Here is a 16,376-nt window from a genome sequence, read left to right on the forward strand (position 1 = left end):
ATCGCGAAGATACACGCCCCTTTGTCAGTGGAGATACACGCCCCTTTGTCTATCCAGCGCGGTAAAAAATAGTCGAATTTGTATTACCTTGCCGGGTATCCAGGGTGGGCGGAGTTTGAACATTTTAGACCATTCCATTGGTCCTTATGTCAAATCTCGAGTCACCCGGAGCGCCAAGAAATGCCCAAGTCATAACATTCATGTCCAATCAAATCCTTAATTATGACGATCGAGGTTCTTTTTACCCAATCATCACAAATAATAGCATAACTGACAGCCGTTTCGACCAATAATCTTATGGACCCGCCCACCAAAGGCGGGCAGATATTCTACCGGAAATGCACTTGTTTTTCCTCGTTCGAAATGCATGCACAGTAAGTCTGGTGTTTTAAAGAAAAAGTGAATATCCATTAAAAATGTGTTCTTTGTGGTAATTGGTGGCCTTGTTTTACTGAATAAGTCATAGTCAAATTTAGAAACGTTCTGCTAACTTAGCTTGCTAGACTATCTTCTAACGTTAGCCAGCCAGTGCATTCCGATAAAACAATTTAGCTGACAAACTAATGACTGTTTTACTGCCATGTTTTCTGTCCCTTTGGCTGATTTTAGATTGAAGGGTGAATGGAGGCAACACAGCTGATCGATGACTCAATATTGGAAGAGTCAGAGGAGGAGGATGGAGCGATGCGAAAAGAGAAGCGAGGAGAGCCACTGGCAAAACTCAGGGTGTTAAAAAATGAACACATCTCAGAGACTGGTGAGTAGGGCCCTGTTATGTCCCCAGCCTTTCTATAATCTTTTAACCTTTACAAATATTGTACAAGTCTAGGAGTATCTGGCATTCTGTTGCATGCATTGCTTTCCCTCTTACTTTTTTTCATCAACACAAGATTTGAGATATTCAGCAGGTAGCCTAGTGGTTAGAGCGTTGGGCCAGTAACCGAAAGGTTGCTGGATCGAAGGTAAAAATCTGTTGTTCTGCCCCTGAACAAGGCAGTTAACCCACTTTCCTAGTAAATTAGAATTTGTTCTTAACTGACTTATCTGGTTAAATAAAAAACTTGTTTGTCAAAGTTTTTCATGAAATAGTGATGTTAGTTTATGACATGTTTATATTTGCTGCTAAAAGCATTATTTTATTGATACTCCCCCCTCCCCCTCTTTCTCAGAGTTGCCTCTCTACCAGGGAGAGAATGTGTTGGGTCGAAACCCAAACTCCTGCTCCCTTCCCCTCGTGGCACCTTCTGTATCCAAGCAACACACCGTCATCTCCATCTCAATGTTTCGCGGCAACCGTTGTCGTGGCAACATTGCCGGCATGGAGACGGAGGCTTTAGTGTGGGACCTGGGGAGCATGAATGGGACAAGGAAGGGCCGGACCAAACTGACCCCTCACGTCCGCTACGCTCTGACTGAGGGAGAGTGTGTGGTAATAGCTGACATCCCCTGCCAGTATGTCTCTGTGGACCAGAGGGGGGGACAGGGGCACATGCAGAACCCGACCAACGCACACTCTGGAAGGGGAAGGAGGACAGGGCCAGACAGGAAGGCCCAGTTCAGAGGAAGCCCTAGCGGCCAAGGTCTGGGACGAGAGACTGGCACACCGAAGACTGAGAGACGGACTGAGGGTAGAGGAGTCAATGGAGAGATGGGGGCACCATTGTCGACTGAGCTGGGTGGAAAAGGTAAAACTCGGGCCATACCCCTGTCGTTGGAACAAACCCCCACAAAGCCTGAGAGGACACTGGTGCCTGAATCTGAGTCTGACGGAGATCGAGAGGGACGGAGAGACAAACGGGGAAAGTACTTTGGTAAAGTTATGTTTTTTGTCTCACTTGCTGTAATCTGATCTAGCTTTGTTGCAGTGTTTTGTAAATATCTATTTCTCCCCTTTCTCTCCCCTCTCTACCTCTCACTTGTGTTCTCTCTACCTCTCCCTCTCTCTACCTCTCACTTGTGTTCTCTCTACCTCTCCCTCTCTCTACCTCTCACTTGTGTTCTCTCTACCTCTCCCTCTCTCTACCTCTCACTTGCGTTCTCTCTACCTCTCCCTCTCTACCTCTCCCTCTCTCTCTCTTTCGTTCTCTCTACCCCTCTCTTTCGTTCTCTCTCTACCCCTCTCTCTCTCTACACCTCTCTCTCTTGTTCTCTCTCTACACCTCTCTCTCTCTCTCTCTTGTTCTCTCTCTCACCTCTCTCTCTCTCTCTCTCTCTCTCTCTACCCCTCTCTCTCTCTACCCCGCTATCTCTCTACCCCTCTCTCTCTCTCTCTCTCTTGTTCTCTCTCTTTTTCTCTGTTAGTCTCTGATTCTGACTCCCATGTGTCCAGTCCCACCTGTTCTACATTCCTCAGTCCTACAAACAAAGTCATTCCAGAGGGGTAAAGTTCCCATCCATACAATCATTTACACTTCAGTAACCTGATATCATCACTGAACACTTAAGTATTGAATTATATTTTAAACTATATATATATATATATATATATATATATATTAGAATACAGTGGGTGTTTGTATTCAAAGTGAAGTCACCTTTCCTTGTATGTCTAACAGTGAGGATGACAAACCCATCACTCCCTCTGCTAAAAACAGACCCAAGAAAGTAGTGAGCTTCAGTGAGGAGGAGAGCGACATGGATGGACCGAGACAGCAGCCCAGGAGAAGAAGAGCACAAGTGATAGTGGACGACAGCGAAGAAGAAGAGGAGGAGGGGAAGGAAGGCACAGAGGCACTAGGAGAGAAGGAACCTGGGAAAAGGACAAGAGGAAAAGAGGATGTGTCAGTGGTGAACCAGGTCAGTCAAGCTGAGAGAGATGGACAAATGGTGTCTACAGAGACACATTTAACATGGACAGTGACACAGACGTAGAGGGAGAGGAGGAGATGGGGCTGTCTGCACCTGTAAAAAGTGTTAAGCCACCAGCCGCAACAGAACCTCCTACTACAGACTCTGACCCAGGCCAGATCCACATGGACAGTGATACTGATGTAGAGGAAGGAGATACTATGGACGTTGACGCTAAGTTAATGCTAACTGCTGCCGATGTGGAGAGGAAACCAGTAGATTCTGTCTCAGTGGTGCAGCCAACAGAGATCCACCTGGACAGTGATACAGACGTGGATGATGATGATGTTGTTGTGTCAGACAGTGCTACCAATGTTACCTCCTTCATATCCGATCCGGCTGAGAAACCAGACGATCCTGCCCCTGCAGTGCCGCCCGTAGAATTCCACCCAGACACTGACACAGATGTGGAAGAGGAGGACACAGACACACATTCCAAAACAGTTCCAGAATCAGATTCTAGTGGGATCAGAACAGGGATTGCTGGTCCCCAGAAGATCCTTTTGGACAGTGATACTGATGAAGAAGACAACCCGTTTACCCCTCCGGCCAGCAGCAGAACAGCGGAGCTCCTTAATCCACCCACCAGTGTAGGACCTGCAGCTGCTGCTCCTCTGGAGATCAGGTCTGACAGCGACACTGACTTAGAGGAAGACGCCACACAGACCATGAACCTTCCTCCTAATGTTGCCACGGTAACGGAAGACGCAGGGTTAGCATCTCGACAGGCCGTGCTTCCATCACCCACAACAACGACAATCGAGAGGTTGGAGCCCAAACCCCCCCGGTGTCGGCCCCCAGCAGGGATGGTCCCGGAGTCGGACCTCAGTGAGCCCAGTGACTTCAGGGTGGACAGTGATACAGAGGAGGATGGCCCAGGAGAGGCAGGCCAGGGACAGACTGCATGTCGGCTCAGAGATGGGGCAGTTGGCCCCGGGCTGCTCCCCCTGGGGGGTTCCCCTGGCCCTCATCAGAAGTGCTTCACCCCTTTGGCATCGTCAGTACAGGAGGAGATGGAGACTCAGGCCTTCTTCAGTCCCTCTGACTCCTTCAGACGTAAGTCATTGATTGTATGGTTTGCATAAATCACACCCTGATTCCTATGTAATGTACGGCCTTTGACCAGGGTCCATAGGGCTCTGGTCAAAAGTGCTGCACTATAACGGGAATAGGGTGCCATTTGGGACACAGGCATAGACTTTGACCAGAGATTATACATTTCCAGTGGAAACTGTGTTCATTTGTAACCTGTCTCTCTATCTTTCCTCCTCAGACACAGCTCTCCCTCCTGTGCTGAGGCCTACAGCAGCATTGTCCTGCTCTGCATCAGACAGCCAGGAGGACGATGACTTTGTGGTGGCCGAGACCCAGTCATTTGTGTTGGAGGCCCAGAACCAGGGCCATCAGAGCAGCCTTCCAGTGGAACCAACCCTGGATGCTACGCAGCCCTACGGTCTGGAGCCTTCCTTGGGGGAGGACCGGGAGGAGCAGCCCAGCCGAGGCTCCTTCCGGCTGGGTCTATCAGACAGCAGGGACCTCAGCCTCCAGGCCAAGGACCAGGCCTCAGAGAGCCCCCAGGCTTTCAGCTCCCCAGATAGAGATTCTGACCTGGAGGCCACCCAGACCTATGGATCTGGAGGGGGGAGCGAGGAGCCTGGCCTGGGCCAGAGGTCTGCGGTGTTCGGGAGGAACAGGCAGGTGGACTTTGTCCTGGAGGCAACACAGGTTTATGCTGCCCAGCCTTGCAGTGACACAGAGGAGGAAGATGAAGAGGAGACCCCCACCACGTCTAATGTTGCTACGACTGAAACCCTGCCCATGTCTGCCTATGAGGAAGAGGAGGAAGGTTTGGTTGGGGCCATGCCCTCAACCCCAGTAAGGAGAGGGAGATCTGGAGGAGCGAGGGAGAGAGAGGAAGAGGAGCAGGAGACCCAGACTGGTGACGTGCTGATCAACCAATACCTCTCCACAGCTCAAACTCTGGACATGGTCCAGGAGAGTGATGATGAGGAAGAAGCCAAACCAGACTCACCCAGAGGAAGAGGACAGTCCCAAGAACAGACAGTAGACAAGGAAGAGACACAGACTGTCTGCTCCTACCTCTCCACTGCTGAAACCCAGCCCATGTTTACTGCTGCTGCTGCTGCTGAGGATGATGACAATGAGGAGGAAGAACTCAAACCTCCATCACCCAGAAGGAGGGGAAGGTCCCAGAGAGGGAGATTAGAAGAGGAGGAGACACAACCTAGTGAGTTCCTCACCAGCTCCCACATCTCCACCGCTGAAACTCAGCCTATGGGTACTTGTGACACTGAGGAAGAGGAGGAGGACACCAAAGATAAAGGACGGGCTCAGAGAGGGCGAGGGAAAGAGTCGGAGGCTGGGACAAGCGGTGTCAGCAGTAGAGGTAGAATAGGAGCTAGAGGAGGAGAGGAAGAAGAGGAGAGCGCTGAGCCTCCAAAGACACAGACAAGAGGGAAGGGGAAGGCTGTGAACACCGCAGGAGGCAGAGGGAGGAGAGGGAAGGGGAAGGCTGTGAACACCGCAGGAGGCAGAGGGAGGAGAGAGAAGGTGCTGTCTGTGGAGGGAGAGAGTGAGAAAGAAGAGGTGGAGGTGATTGAGCAAGGGAGAAGAGGAAGAAAGAGTGTGAAACAACAGAAAGAGGGAGAAAAAGAAAGACTTGAGAGGGAACAGAGAGAGGAGGAAGAGGGAATAGAAAAGGAAAGACAAGAACAGGCTGAGAAGGAATGGTTGCAGAAGGAAAAAGTAGAATCAGAAAGGGTTATGAAGGAACAACAGGACAGAGAGAGGATGGAACAGGAACTTAAAGAACAAGATGAGAGATTAGAGAGGGAGAGAGTGGAAAGAGAAGAAACAGAAAGGATGGAGAGAGAGAAAAGAGAAGAAACTGGAAGGATGGAGAGAGAGAAAAGAGAACAGGAGGAAAGAGAGCGGTTTGAGAGGGAAAGGAAGGAACGAGAAGAGCAAGAAAGACTGGAGCGAGAAAAGGAGAGATTAGAGAGAGAAGAAAACGAGAGAATAGAGAGGAAAGAAAGAGCAGAGAGGAAAAGACTGGAGCGAGAAAAGGAGAGATTAGAGAGAGAAGAAAAAGAGAGAATAGAGAGAGAAGAGAGGAAAGACAGAGAAGAGAGGAAAAGGCTGGAGAAGAACAAGGAAGAGAAGGAGCGATTAGACAGGGAAATAAAGGAGAGAAACCTGAAAGAAAAACTGGAGAGGGAGAAGGAAAGAGAAAAGAGGGAAGCCGAGGAGAAAGAAAATGAGATTAAAGAACGACAAGCGAAGGAACAAGGAGAAAAACAAACAAAGAAAGACAATGAAAATGAGCCAAAAACATCCACTAGAGGTCGCAGAGCAATCACCAGGAGAACCGTCATGATTCCACCCACAACTGAACCACAACCTGAACCTGATATTCTGTCCAGCCAACCAGAACCAGTCCCAGAAAGTATAACTAGGTCTCGCTCCAACTCTGTCAGCTCTGAGAGATCCACCTCCAACATAGGTACCCAGGGGAGCAGAGGGAGAGGGGGGAGGAAGACCACCAGCACCACAGAGTCTGCCCCTGGTCCAGACAACCCCACCCGCAACAGCACCAGGAGACGGACGTTGGTCGGGACGGTTGTGGCTCCCCCTACTGCTGTGGAGGTCACAGTGCAGGACATTCTCTCCAGCGAACAGTTTGTTGCCAGGAGAACCCGCTCTCGTTCCAGCTCCACCAACTCCCACAGCTCCCTCAACTCAGAGGTCTCCACCGGTATCGCGGCTAGCGTGAGCTCTCAGAGCAAAGGGAGGGGAGGAGGGAGGAGGAAGACTGGAACAGAGTCTGTCTCTCCCAGTAACAGGCAGAGTGAGCAGCCTCCAGCCCTCAAGCCCACAGCCAGAGGCAGGAGAAGCCAGAAAGTAGAGGATTATGGTCCACACCCTGAGATTAATGAGAAGGCTGATTCTCAGGAGGCTGGTGGTACCACTAGAGGGCAGAAGAAAACAGACAAAACCAATGAGCCAGACCCTGTAGTAGCAGATGAAGAAACCACTCCAGCCCAGGTAACCGAGGACTCCCCCACTCCTAGAGGGAATGGCCGGGGCCGAGGCGGCCAGAAAGACAACACACCTGAATCCACCACTACAACAGCAGGAGGGGAAACTCAGAGTGAAGAGGGAGTGGGGTCTAAAACAGGTGGGAGAGGGAAAGGGAGGAAGAGGGGGCTGGAAGAGGAGGAGGAGAGCAGTGAGTTCAAGGTTCCCCGGTGGAAAGCTAAGGTTCAGAGGGGAGGGAGACGCAGGGCAGCAGAGGAGGAAGGAGAGAAAGAGGAGAAACCTGCATCCACTCCAGCAAAGAGAGGCAGAGCCTCCACTGCACAGGTGAAAAAGATAGCAGAGGAGGAGAAGAGTATGGAGAGACAGAGTGAGAAGATGGAAGAGGAAGAGGCTGGTGCTGTGCAGAGGAAAGTCCGAGGCAGGCAGTCGACGGTTCAGATAAAGAAAGAAGAGGAATCTGTTTTGGACTCTAATTCTGTGGTAATGTTCTCTCTCCATCTGCTCCATCTCTCTCTCCCTCAGCCATGGGAGTACACTGACATCTCTCTCTCCCTCAGCCATGGGAGTACACTGACATCTCTCTCTCCCTCAGCCATGGGAGTACACTGACATCTCTCTCTCCCTCAGCCATGGGAGTACACGGGCCATCTTTGCATAACAGCCCTAGTAATGAATTAAGTGGTTCAATGTGCATAACTGTCAGTTTGTATACACCCTGTATTACTGAATAATGATACTCTGTCTCTCTCTCTCTCTCTTCTCTCCCCCTCTCTTTGCTTCTCTCCTCCCGCTCACGCTCTTCCCCCTCTCTCTCTTCCACCCCCTACCCCTCTCTGGTTCAGGTGCCCCAGACCCCTACAGGTAAGGGCAGAGGTAAGCGTAGGGCCCCTGTGGAATCATCACCGTTTGCCAAGACCCCTCGCTCCTCCTCTGCCTCTCCCCTGTCCTCTCTCTCCTCGCCTGGGACACTGGGCCGAGCTAGGGCCTCCACGCAGTCCTATAAGGTAAGCTAATGCACGTGTGTGTGTGTGTTTAGTGTCCGTGTGTGTGTGTGTTTAGTGTCCGTGTGTGTGTGTTTAGTGTCCGTGTGTGTGTGTGTTTAGTGTCCGTGTGTGTGTGTTTAGTGTCCGTGTGTGTGTGTTTAGTGTCCGTGTGTGTGTGTGTTTAGTGTCCGTGTGTGTGTGTGTTTAGTGTCCGTGTGTGTGTGTGTGTTTAGTGTCCGTGTGTGTGTTTAGTGTCCGTGTGTGTGTTTAGTGTCCGCGTGTGTGTTTAGTGTCCGCGTGTGTGTTTAGTGTCCGTGTGTGTGTTTAGTGTCCGTGTGTGTGTGTTTAGTGTCCGTGTGTGTGTGTTTAGTGTCCGTGTGTGTGTGTTTAGTGTCCGTGTGTGTGTTTAGTGTCCGTGTGTGTGTTTAGTGTCCGTGTGTGTGTTTAGTGTCCGTGTGTGTGTTTAGTGTCCGTGTGTGTGTTTAGTGTCCGTGTGTGTGTTTAGTGTCCGTGTGTGTGTGTTTAGTGTCCGTGTGTGTGTGTTTGTGTTTAGTGTACGTGTGTGTGTTTAGTGTCCGTGTGTGTGTGTTTAGTGTCCGTGTGTGTGTGTTTAGTGTCCGTGTGTGTGTGTTTAGTGTCCGTGTGTGTGTGTTTAGTGTCCGTGTGTTTAGTGTCCGTGTGTGTGTTTAGTGTCTGTGTGTGTGTTTAGTGTCCGCGTGTGTGTTTAGTGTCTGCGTGTGTGTTTAGTGTTCGTGTGTGTGTTTAGTGTCTGTGTGTGTGTTTAGTGTCTGTGTGTGTGTTTAGTGTCTGTGTGTGTGTTTAGTGTCTGTGTGTGTGTTTAGTGTGTGTTTTTAGTGTCTGTGTGTGTCTTTAGTGTGTGTGTCTTTAGTGTGTGTGTTTAGTGTCCGTGTGTGTGTGTTTAGTGTCCGTGTGTGTGTGTTTAGTGTCCGTGTGTGTGTGTTTAGTGTCCGTGTGTGTGTGTGTTTAGTGTCCGTGTGTGTGTGTTTAGTGTCAGTGTTTAGTGTCAGTGTGTGTGTTTAGTGTCAGTGTGTGTGTTTAGTGTCCGTGTGTGTGTTTAGTGTGTGTGTTTAGTGTCTGTGTGTGTGTTTAGTGTCCGTGTGTGTATGTGTGTTTAGTGTCCGTGTGTGTGTGTTTAGTGTCCGTGTGTGTGTGTTTAGTGTCAGTGTGTGTGTGTTTAGTGTCCGTGTGTGTGTGTTTAGTGTCCGTGTGTGTGTGTTTAGTGTCCGTGTGTGTGTGTTTAGTGTCCGTGTGTGTGTGTTTAGTGTCCGTGTGTGTGAGTTTAGTGTCCGTGTGTGTGAGTTTAGTGTCCGTGTGTGTGAGTTTAGTGTCCGTGTGTGTGTGTTTAGTGTCCGTGTGTGTGTGTTTAGTGTCTGTGTGTGTGTGTTTAGTGTCCGTGTGTGTGTTTAGTGTCAGTGTGTTAGAGCATTTAATCTCTGCACAGTCATGTATGTGGGTTTTGAAAGCCCTCCCTTCCTCTTAGTCTCTATCCCTCATTCTGTCCCTCCTTCTGTCCTTTGGACCCCCCCCCCCCCCCCCCCCCCCCTCCTCTCAGGTGTTGTTTACAGGAGTGGTGGATGAGGAGGGGGGGAAGGTGGTGTCTCGTCTGGGGGGCAGCCTGGCGAAGGGCGTGGCCGACATGACCCACCTGGTGACTGACAGGATCCGACGCACCGTAAAGTTCCTGTGTGCTGTGGCCCGTGGCGTGCCCGTCGTCACCACCGATTGGCTGGATAAGGTTAGTCCCTGCCCCCCCCACCAGGAAGTGAAGATGGAACTGAAGATTGTAAAAATAGAATGCACATCCCTGTTATGTGGTTGGAGTCGGAGCCTATTTTTTTTGTTCACTGCACTTTCTATCACGCTCTCTCTCTCCAACACACACTACCTCTTTTCCCCTCACACCTCCTCTCTCTCTCTCCGACACACACTGCCTCAGTTCCCCTCACACCTCCTCTCTCTCTCCAACACACACTGCCTCTTTTCCCCTCACACCTCCTCTCTCTCTCCGACACACACTACCTCTTTTCCCCTCACACCTCCTCTCTCTCTCCGACACACACTACCTCTTTTCCCCTCACACCTCCTCTCTCTCTCCAACACACACTACCTCTTTTCCCCTCACACCTCCCCTCTCTCTCTCCGACACACACTGCCTCTTTTCCCCTCACACCTCCTCTCTCTCTCCAACACACACTGCCTCTTTTCCCCTCACACCTCCTCTCTCTCTCCGACACACACTGCCTCTTTTCCCCTCACACCTCCTCTCTCTCTCCGACACACACTGCCTCTTTTCCCCTCACACCTCCTCTCTCTCTCCGACACACACTGCCTCTTTTCCCCTCACACCTCCTCTCTCTCTCCGACACACACTGCCTCAGTTCCCCTCACACCTCCCCTCTCTCTCCGACACACACTGCCTCAGTTCCCCTCACACCTCCCCTCTCTCTCCGACACACACTGCCTCAGTTCCCCTCACACCTCCTCTCTCTCTCTCCGACACACACTGCCTCTTTTCCCCTCACACCTCCTCTCTCTCTCTCCGACACACACTGCCTCTTTTCCCCTCACACCTCCTCTCTCTCTCTCCGACACACACTGCCTCTTTTCCCCTCACACCTCCCCTCTCTCTCTCCGACACACACTGCCTCTTTTCCCCTCACACCTCCCCTCTCTCTCTCCGACACACACTGCCTCTTTTCCCCTCACACCTCCTCTCTCTCTCCGACACACACTACCTCTTTTCCCCTCACACCTCCTCTCTCTCTCTGACACACACTGCCTCTTTTCCCCTCACACCTCCTCTCTCTCTCCGACACACACTGCCTCTTTTCCCCTCACACCTCCTCTCTCTCTCTCTCTCTCTCGACACACACTGCCTCTTTTCCCCTCACACACCTCTCTCTCTCTCCGACACACACTGCCTCTTTTCCCCTCACACCTCCTCTCTCTCTCCGACACACACTGCCTCTTTTCCCCTCACACCTCATCTCTCTCTCCAACACACACTACCTCTTTTCCCCTCACACCCCCTCTCTCTCTCCGACACACACTGCCTCTTTTCCCCTCACACCTCCTCTCTCTCTCTCCGACACACACTGCCTCTTTTCCCCTCACACCTCCTCTCTCTCTCCGACACACACTGCCTCTTTTCCCCTCACACCTCCTCTCTCTCTCCGACACACACTGCCTCTTTTCCCCTCACACCTCCTCTCTCTCTCTCAGACACACACACCCTCTTTTCCCCTCACACCTCCTCTCTCTCTCCGACACACACTGCCTCTTTTCCCCTCACACCTCCCTCTCTCTCTCTGACACACACTGCCTCTTTTCCCCTCACACCTCCTCTCTCTCTCTGACACACACTGCCTCTTTTCCCCTCACACATCCTCTCTCTCTCTCCGACACACACTGCCTCTTTTCCCCTCACACCTCCTCTCTCTCTCCGACACACACTGCCTCTTTTCCCCTCACACCTCCCCTCTCTCTCTCCGACACACACTGCCTCTTTTCCCCTCACACCTCCCCTCTCTCTCTCCGACACACACTGCCTCTTTTCTCCTCACACCTCCCCTCTCTCTCCGACACACACTACCTCTTTTCCCCTCACACCTCCTCTCTCTCTCCGACGCACACTGCCTCTTTTCCCCTCACACCTCCTCTCTCTCTCCGACACACACTGCCTCTTTTCCCCTCACACCTCCCCTCTCTCTCTCCGACACACTACCTCTTTTCCCCTCACACCTCCCCTCTCTCTCTCCGACACACACTGCCTCTTTTCCCCTCACACCTCCCCTCTCTCTCTCCGACACACACTGCCTCTTTCCCCCTCACACACCTCTCTCTCTCTCCGACGCACACTGCCTCTTTCCCCCTCACACACCTCCTCTCTCTCTCCAACACACACTACCTCTTTTCCCCTCACACCTCCTCTCTCTCTCTCTCTCTCTCCGACGCACACTGCCTCTTTCCCCCTCACACACCTCTCTCTCTCTCCGACGCACACTGCCTCTTTCCCCCTCACACACCTCTCTCTCTCTCCGACTCACACTGCCTCTTTCCCCCTCACACCTCCTCTCTCTCTCCGACACACACTGCCTCTTTTCCCCTCACACCTCCTCTCTCTCTCCGACACACACTGCCTCTTTCCCCCTCACACACCTCTCTCTCTCTCTCCGACGCACACTGCCTCTTTCCCCTCCCAACACCTCACATCTTCTCTCTCTCTCTCTCTCTCTCTCTCTCTCTCTCTCTCTCTCTCTCTCTCTCTCTCTCTCTCTCTCTCTCTCTCTCTCTCTCTCTCTCTCTCTCTCTCTCTCTCTCTCTCTCTCTCTCTCTCTCTCTCTCTCTCTCTCTCTCTCTCAGTGTGGTAAGGTGGGTAGTTTCCTACCTACTGACAGGTACCTGGTGAAGGACAGGGAGCAGGAGAACAAGTTCAGCTTCTGTCTGGAGGAATCACTGAGGACCGCCAGCACCCAACCTCTACTACAGGTACACACATACCCTCTACTCCTCCTCTCCTCCATCCATCTGTCCAATTCATCCCTTTATGTTTGTGTGTTAATGTCCCAACTCGTGTGTGTGTGTGTGTGCTCCCCGCTTTGCTTTTATCTTTGTGTCTCCCATCCATGTTTATTCAACACACACACACCCCTAGGAGAGTGCAGGCGCTAGGCAAATAATGACTCACAGGCACCCAGAACTTATTCTGCATACTGTGTGTATCCACACTCCCCAAGGGCCTCCTTTTATCTACGACTACACACCATACACTGTTGAAAACACAAGACACACTAAAGTCCTGAGAATATGGGTTTCTGTATAATCAAATGTTAATTGTCACATGCATCCTAAACAACGGTTGTGGACTACTTAAATGCTTACTTACGGGCCCTTCCCAGCAAAGCAGAGAGAAAGAAAATAGAGAAATAATAGAAAAGTTAACCATGTAATAATAGATACATAATGAATAATGATAACTAGTCTTTATACAAGGACTACCAGTACCTAGTGGATGTGCAGGGGTATGAGGTATTTGAGGTAGATATGTACATGGTGTATTCGGACCTCTTGACTTTTTCCACATTTTGTTACGTTACAGCCTTGTTCTAAAAGATAAACAAATATATAATAATAATTACATCTACACACGATACGCCATAATGACAAAACAAAACAGGTTTTTAGAAATGTTTTCAAATGTATTAAATATAAAGACCAGACTTCTCAGATGGTATTTTGGGGAAGGCAGGGCAGGCAAGCTGCATTAACTGTTAATGTTGTGGTTGTGTTTAATGGGCAGCTCTCCCATAAGCTCAGTTCTGACTGAGCAGCAATCAGGCTATTATCTTATTCTTTCCTTTTTACTTCCTGTTTATCAAACTGGCCCTAGTGATGACACTGATTTGTAAATTTAAAAGGGAAAATGAAACTCCAAATAAGAGCATGCCCTCTCCTCTCTCAGGGTTTTGAGGTCCATGTGACCAGGTCAGTGTTGCCAGAGCCAGCCCAGATGAAGGACATCATTGTCTGTAGCGGAGCTCGCTTCCTCTCCAAGATGCCCTCCACTCAGAAGACCCAGGCCCGGACCCTAGTGATATCGTGTGGGGAGGACTGGTCTCTCTGTGCTCCTGCACTCTCTGCTTCTCTCCCCGTCCTCAGTGCTGAGTTCCTGCTAACTGGTATATTACAGCAGAGAGTGGACCTGGTAACCCATGTCCTCTCAGCCCCCAAACCCAGGGACCAGCCAGGAGCCAAAGGCCAGGCCAGTGGCAGGAAGAGAACGTAACAGAAAAACAAAATTCACCTGGGTGGTATTCATTAGTGCATACTGTAGCAAAACATTATGCAACAGAAAACAAAAACTAGTGTTGGACAAGTTCAGGTAAACCCTCCCTGTTTTAGTCTGTTTTCTTCAGATAGGTTAATATGACCCTGTCTACAGGGCCAGGGAGAAGAAGGCATTACAGTTCCAGAGAAGACCGCAGACAGACGACACCCGTGTGTGTGTGATAGCATGCAGCACCCACCTCCACCTGTATAGAGAACAGTAGCAGGACCAGGCCTCACAGGAGTGGTAACTACAGTACTACTACCCTGGAGGGGCTGGAGACCATTAGACACCTGAGAGAGGGGAGAATGAGGATTCGGATGTACAAGAGACAGTGGCAGCATCCCAAATGGGACCCTATTGCCTACTTTTGACAAGACCCTGCACTATGTAGGGAATAGAGTGCTATTTGGGACGCCAATGTAAAAGGCTGGTGAGAGGAGACAACCTGTATGACCAACTAGACAAGATAGTTGAGAATGTATTCACTCAGATAAGAAGACAAACAAACCCAAGATATGGAAATATATTCCTATGTTTGAGGGTAGAGAATACATGCAGAGAAATGCTCTGAATAGATTTGTTTATAAAAAAAATGTAAATATGAGGTAACAGAGAGAAGAGACAGCAATATACATGAGATAATTTACTGCCTATCCCAGTCATATTTATTTGATATGTCTCTTCCCTCCCTGATCCTTCATCTACAGTTGAAGTCGGAAGTTTACATACACCTTAGCCAAATACATTTAAACTCAGTTTTTCACAATTCCTGACATTTAATCCTAGTAAAAATTCCCTGCCTTAGGTCAGTTACAATCACCACTTTATTTTAAGAATGTGAAATGTCAGAATAAAAGTAGAGTGATTCATTTCAGCTTTTAGTTATTTCCTCACATTCCCAGTGGGTCAGAAGTTTACATGCACTCAATTAATATTTGGTAGCATTGCCTTTTAAATGGTTTAACTTGGGTCAAACGTTCCCAGGTAGCCTTCCACAAGCCTCCCCTGGCCCATTCCTCCTGACAGAGCTGGTGTATAACTGAGTCAGATTTGTAGGCCTCCTTGCTCGCACATGCTTTTTCAGTTCTACCCACAAATTTTCTATGGGATTGAGGTCAGGGCTTTGTGATGGCCACTCCAGTACCTTGACTTTGTTGTCCTTAAGCCATTTTGCCACAACTTTGGAAGTATGCTTGGGGTCATTGTCCATTTGGAAGACCCATTTGCGACCAAGCTTTAACTTCCTGATGTCTTGAGATGTTGCTTCAATATATCCACATAATTTTCCATCCTCATGAAGCCATCTGTTTTGTGAAGTGCACCAGTGCCTCCTGTAGCAAAGCACCCCCACAACATGATGCTGCCACCCCTGTGCTTCACGGTTGGGATGGTGTTCTTCGGCTTGCAAGCCTCCCATTTTTTCTCCAAACATAACGATGGTCATTATGGCCAAACAGTTCTATTTTTGTTTCATCAGACCAGAGGACATTTCTCAAAAAAGTATGACCTTTTTCCCCATGTGCAGTTGCAAACTTTAATCTGCCTTTTTTTATGGCGGTTTTGGAGCAATGGCTTCTTCCTTGCTGAGCTGCCTTTCAGGTTATGTCGATATAGGACTCGTTTTACTGTGGATATAGATACTTTTGTACCTATTTCCTCCAGCAGAGTCCTTTGCTGTTGTTCTGGGATTGATTTGCACTTTTCGCACCAAAGTATGTTCATCTCTAGGAGACAGAACGCGTCTCCTTCCTGAGCGGTATGACGGCTGCGTGGTCCCATGGTGTTTATACTTGCGTACTATTGTTTGTACAGATGAGCGTGGTACCTTCAGGCATTTGGAAATTTCTCCCAAGGATGAACCAGGCTTGTGGAGGTCTACAATTATTGTTCTGAGGTCTTGGCCGATCTCTCTTGATTTTCCCATGATGTCATGCAAAGAGGCACTGAGTTTGAAGGTCGGCCTTGAAATACATCCACAGGTACACCTCCAATTGACTCAAATTATGTCAATTAGCCTATCAGAAGCTTCTAAAGCCATGACATCATTTTATGGAATTTTCCAAGCTGTTTAAAGGCACAGTCAACCTAGTTTATGTAAACTTCTGACCCACTGGAATTGTGATACAGTGAATTATAAGTGAAATAATCTGTCTGTAAACAATTGTTGGAAAAATTACTTGTGTCATTAACAAAGTAGATGTCCTAACCGACTTGCCAAAACTATAGTTTGTGAACAAGAAATTTGTGGAGTGGTTGAAAAATGAGTTTTAATGACTCCAACCTAAGTGTATGTAAACTTCCGACTTCAACTGTATACTGATTAATAGCCATCCTCTCGCCTTTGTATAAAGATAACATATATATGTGTGTGTCTATTGCACAAGGGTAATGCTGAATATACCAGGTCTTCACTAGCTGTGATTGCTGAAGGGACATTTCTTCAATCCTAGAGAAAGGACTGAACTGATTGTTTTAATGCTGCTCGTCCATCTACATCTTTGTATGTAGGAGTTAAATGTGTCTTTATTTACTGACCAATAAACCTTTCATACTGAACCTCTGAGTGATTAGTTAAATTGTATTTTTGTGGGGTGGAAATTTCTTATGGCATAGGTTTTGATGTTTTATAATGTTTT

General features: G+C 49.2%; 1 protein-coding gene across 1 annotated transcript; it reads left to right on the top strand.

The window, feature by feature from the left end:
- Positions 1–312: 312 nt before the first annotated feature.
- On the top strand, positions 313–16,293 carry LOC139391504 (mediator of DNA damage checkpoint protein 1-like). The gene is given in 11 exon segments (XM_071138938.1): positions 313–374; positions 610–757; positions 1,170–1,811; positions 2,302–2,380; positions 2,556–2,830; positions 2,833–3,903; positions 4,121–7,386; positions 7,749–7,910; positions 9,463–9,645; positions 12,273–12,398; positions 13,372–16,293. Coding segments are annotated over 10 exon segments (6,264 nt in total). The 5' UTR covers positions 313–374; positions 610–621; the 3' UTR covers positions 13,696–16,293.
- Positions 16,294–16,376: the final 83 nt, after the last annotated feature.

Source organism: Oncorhynchus clarkii, chromosome 3 (assembly GCF_045791955.1).
Source record: "Oncorhynchus clarkii lewisi isolate Uvic-CL-2024 chromosome 3, UVic_Ocla_1.0, whole genome shotgun sequence".
Lineage (NCBI taxonomy): Eukaryota > Metazoa > Chordata > Actinopteri > Salmoniformes > Salmonidae > Oncorhynchus > Oncorhynchus clarkii.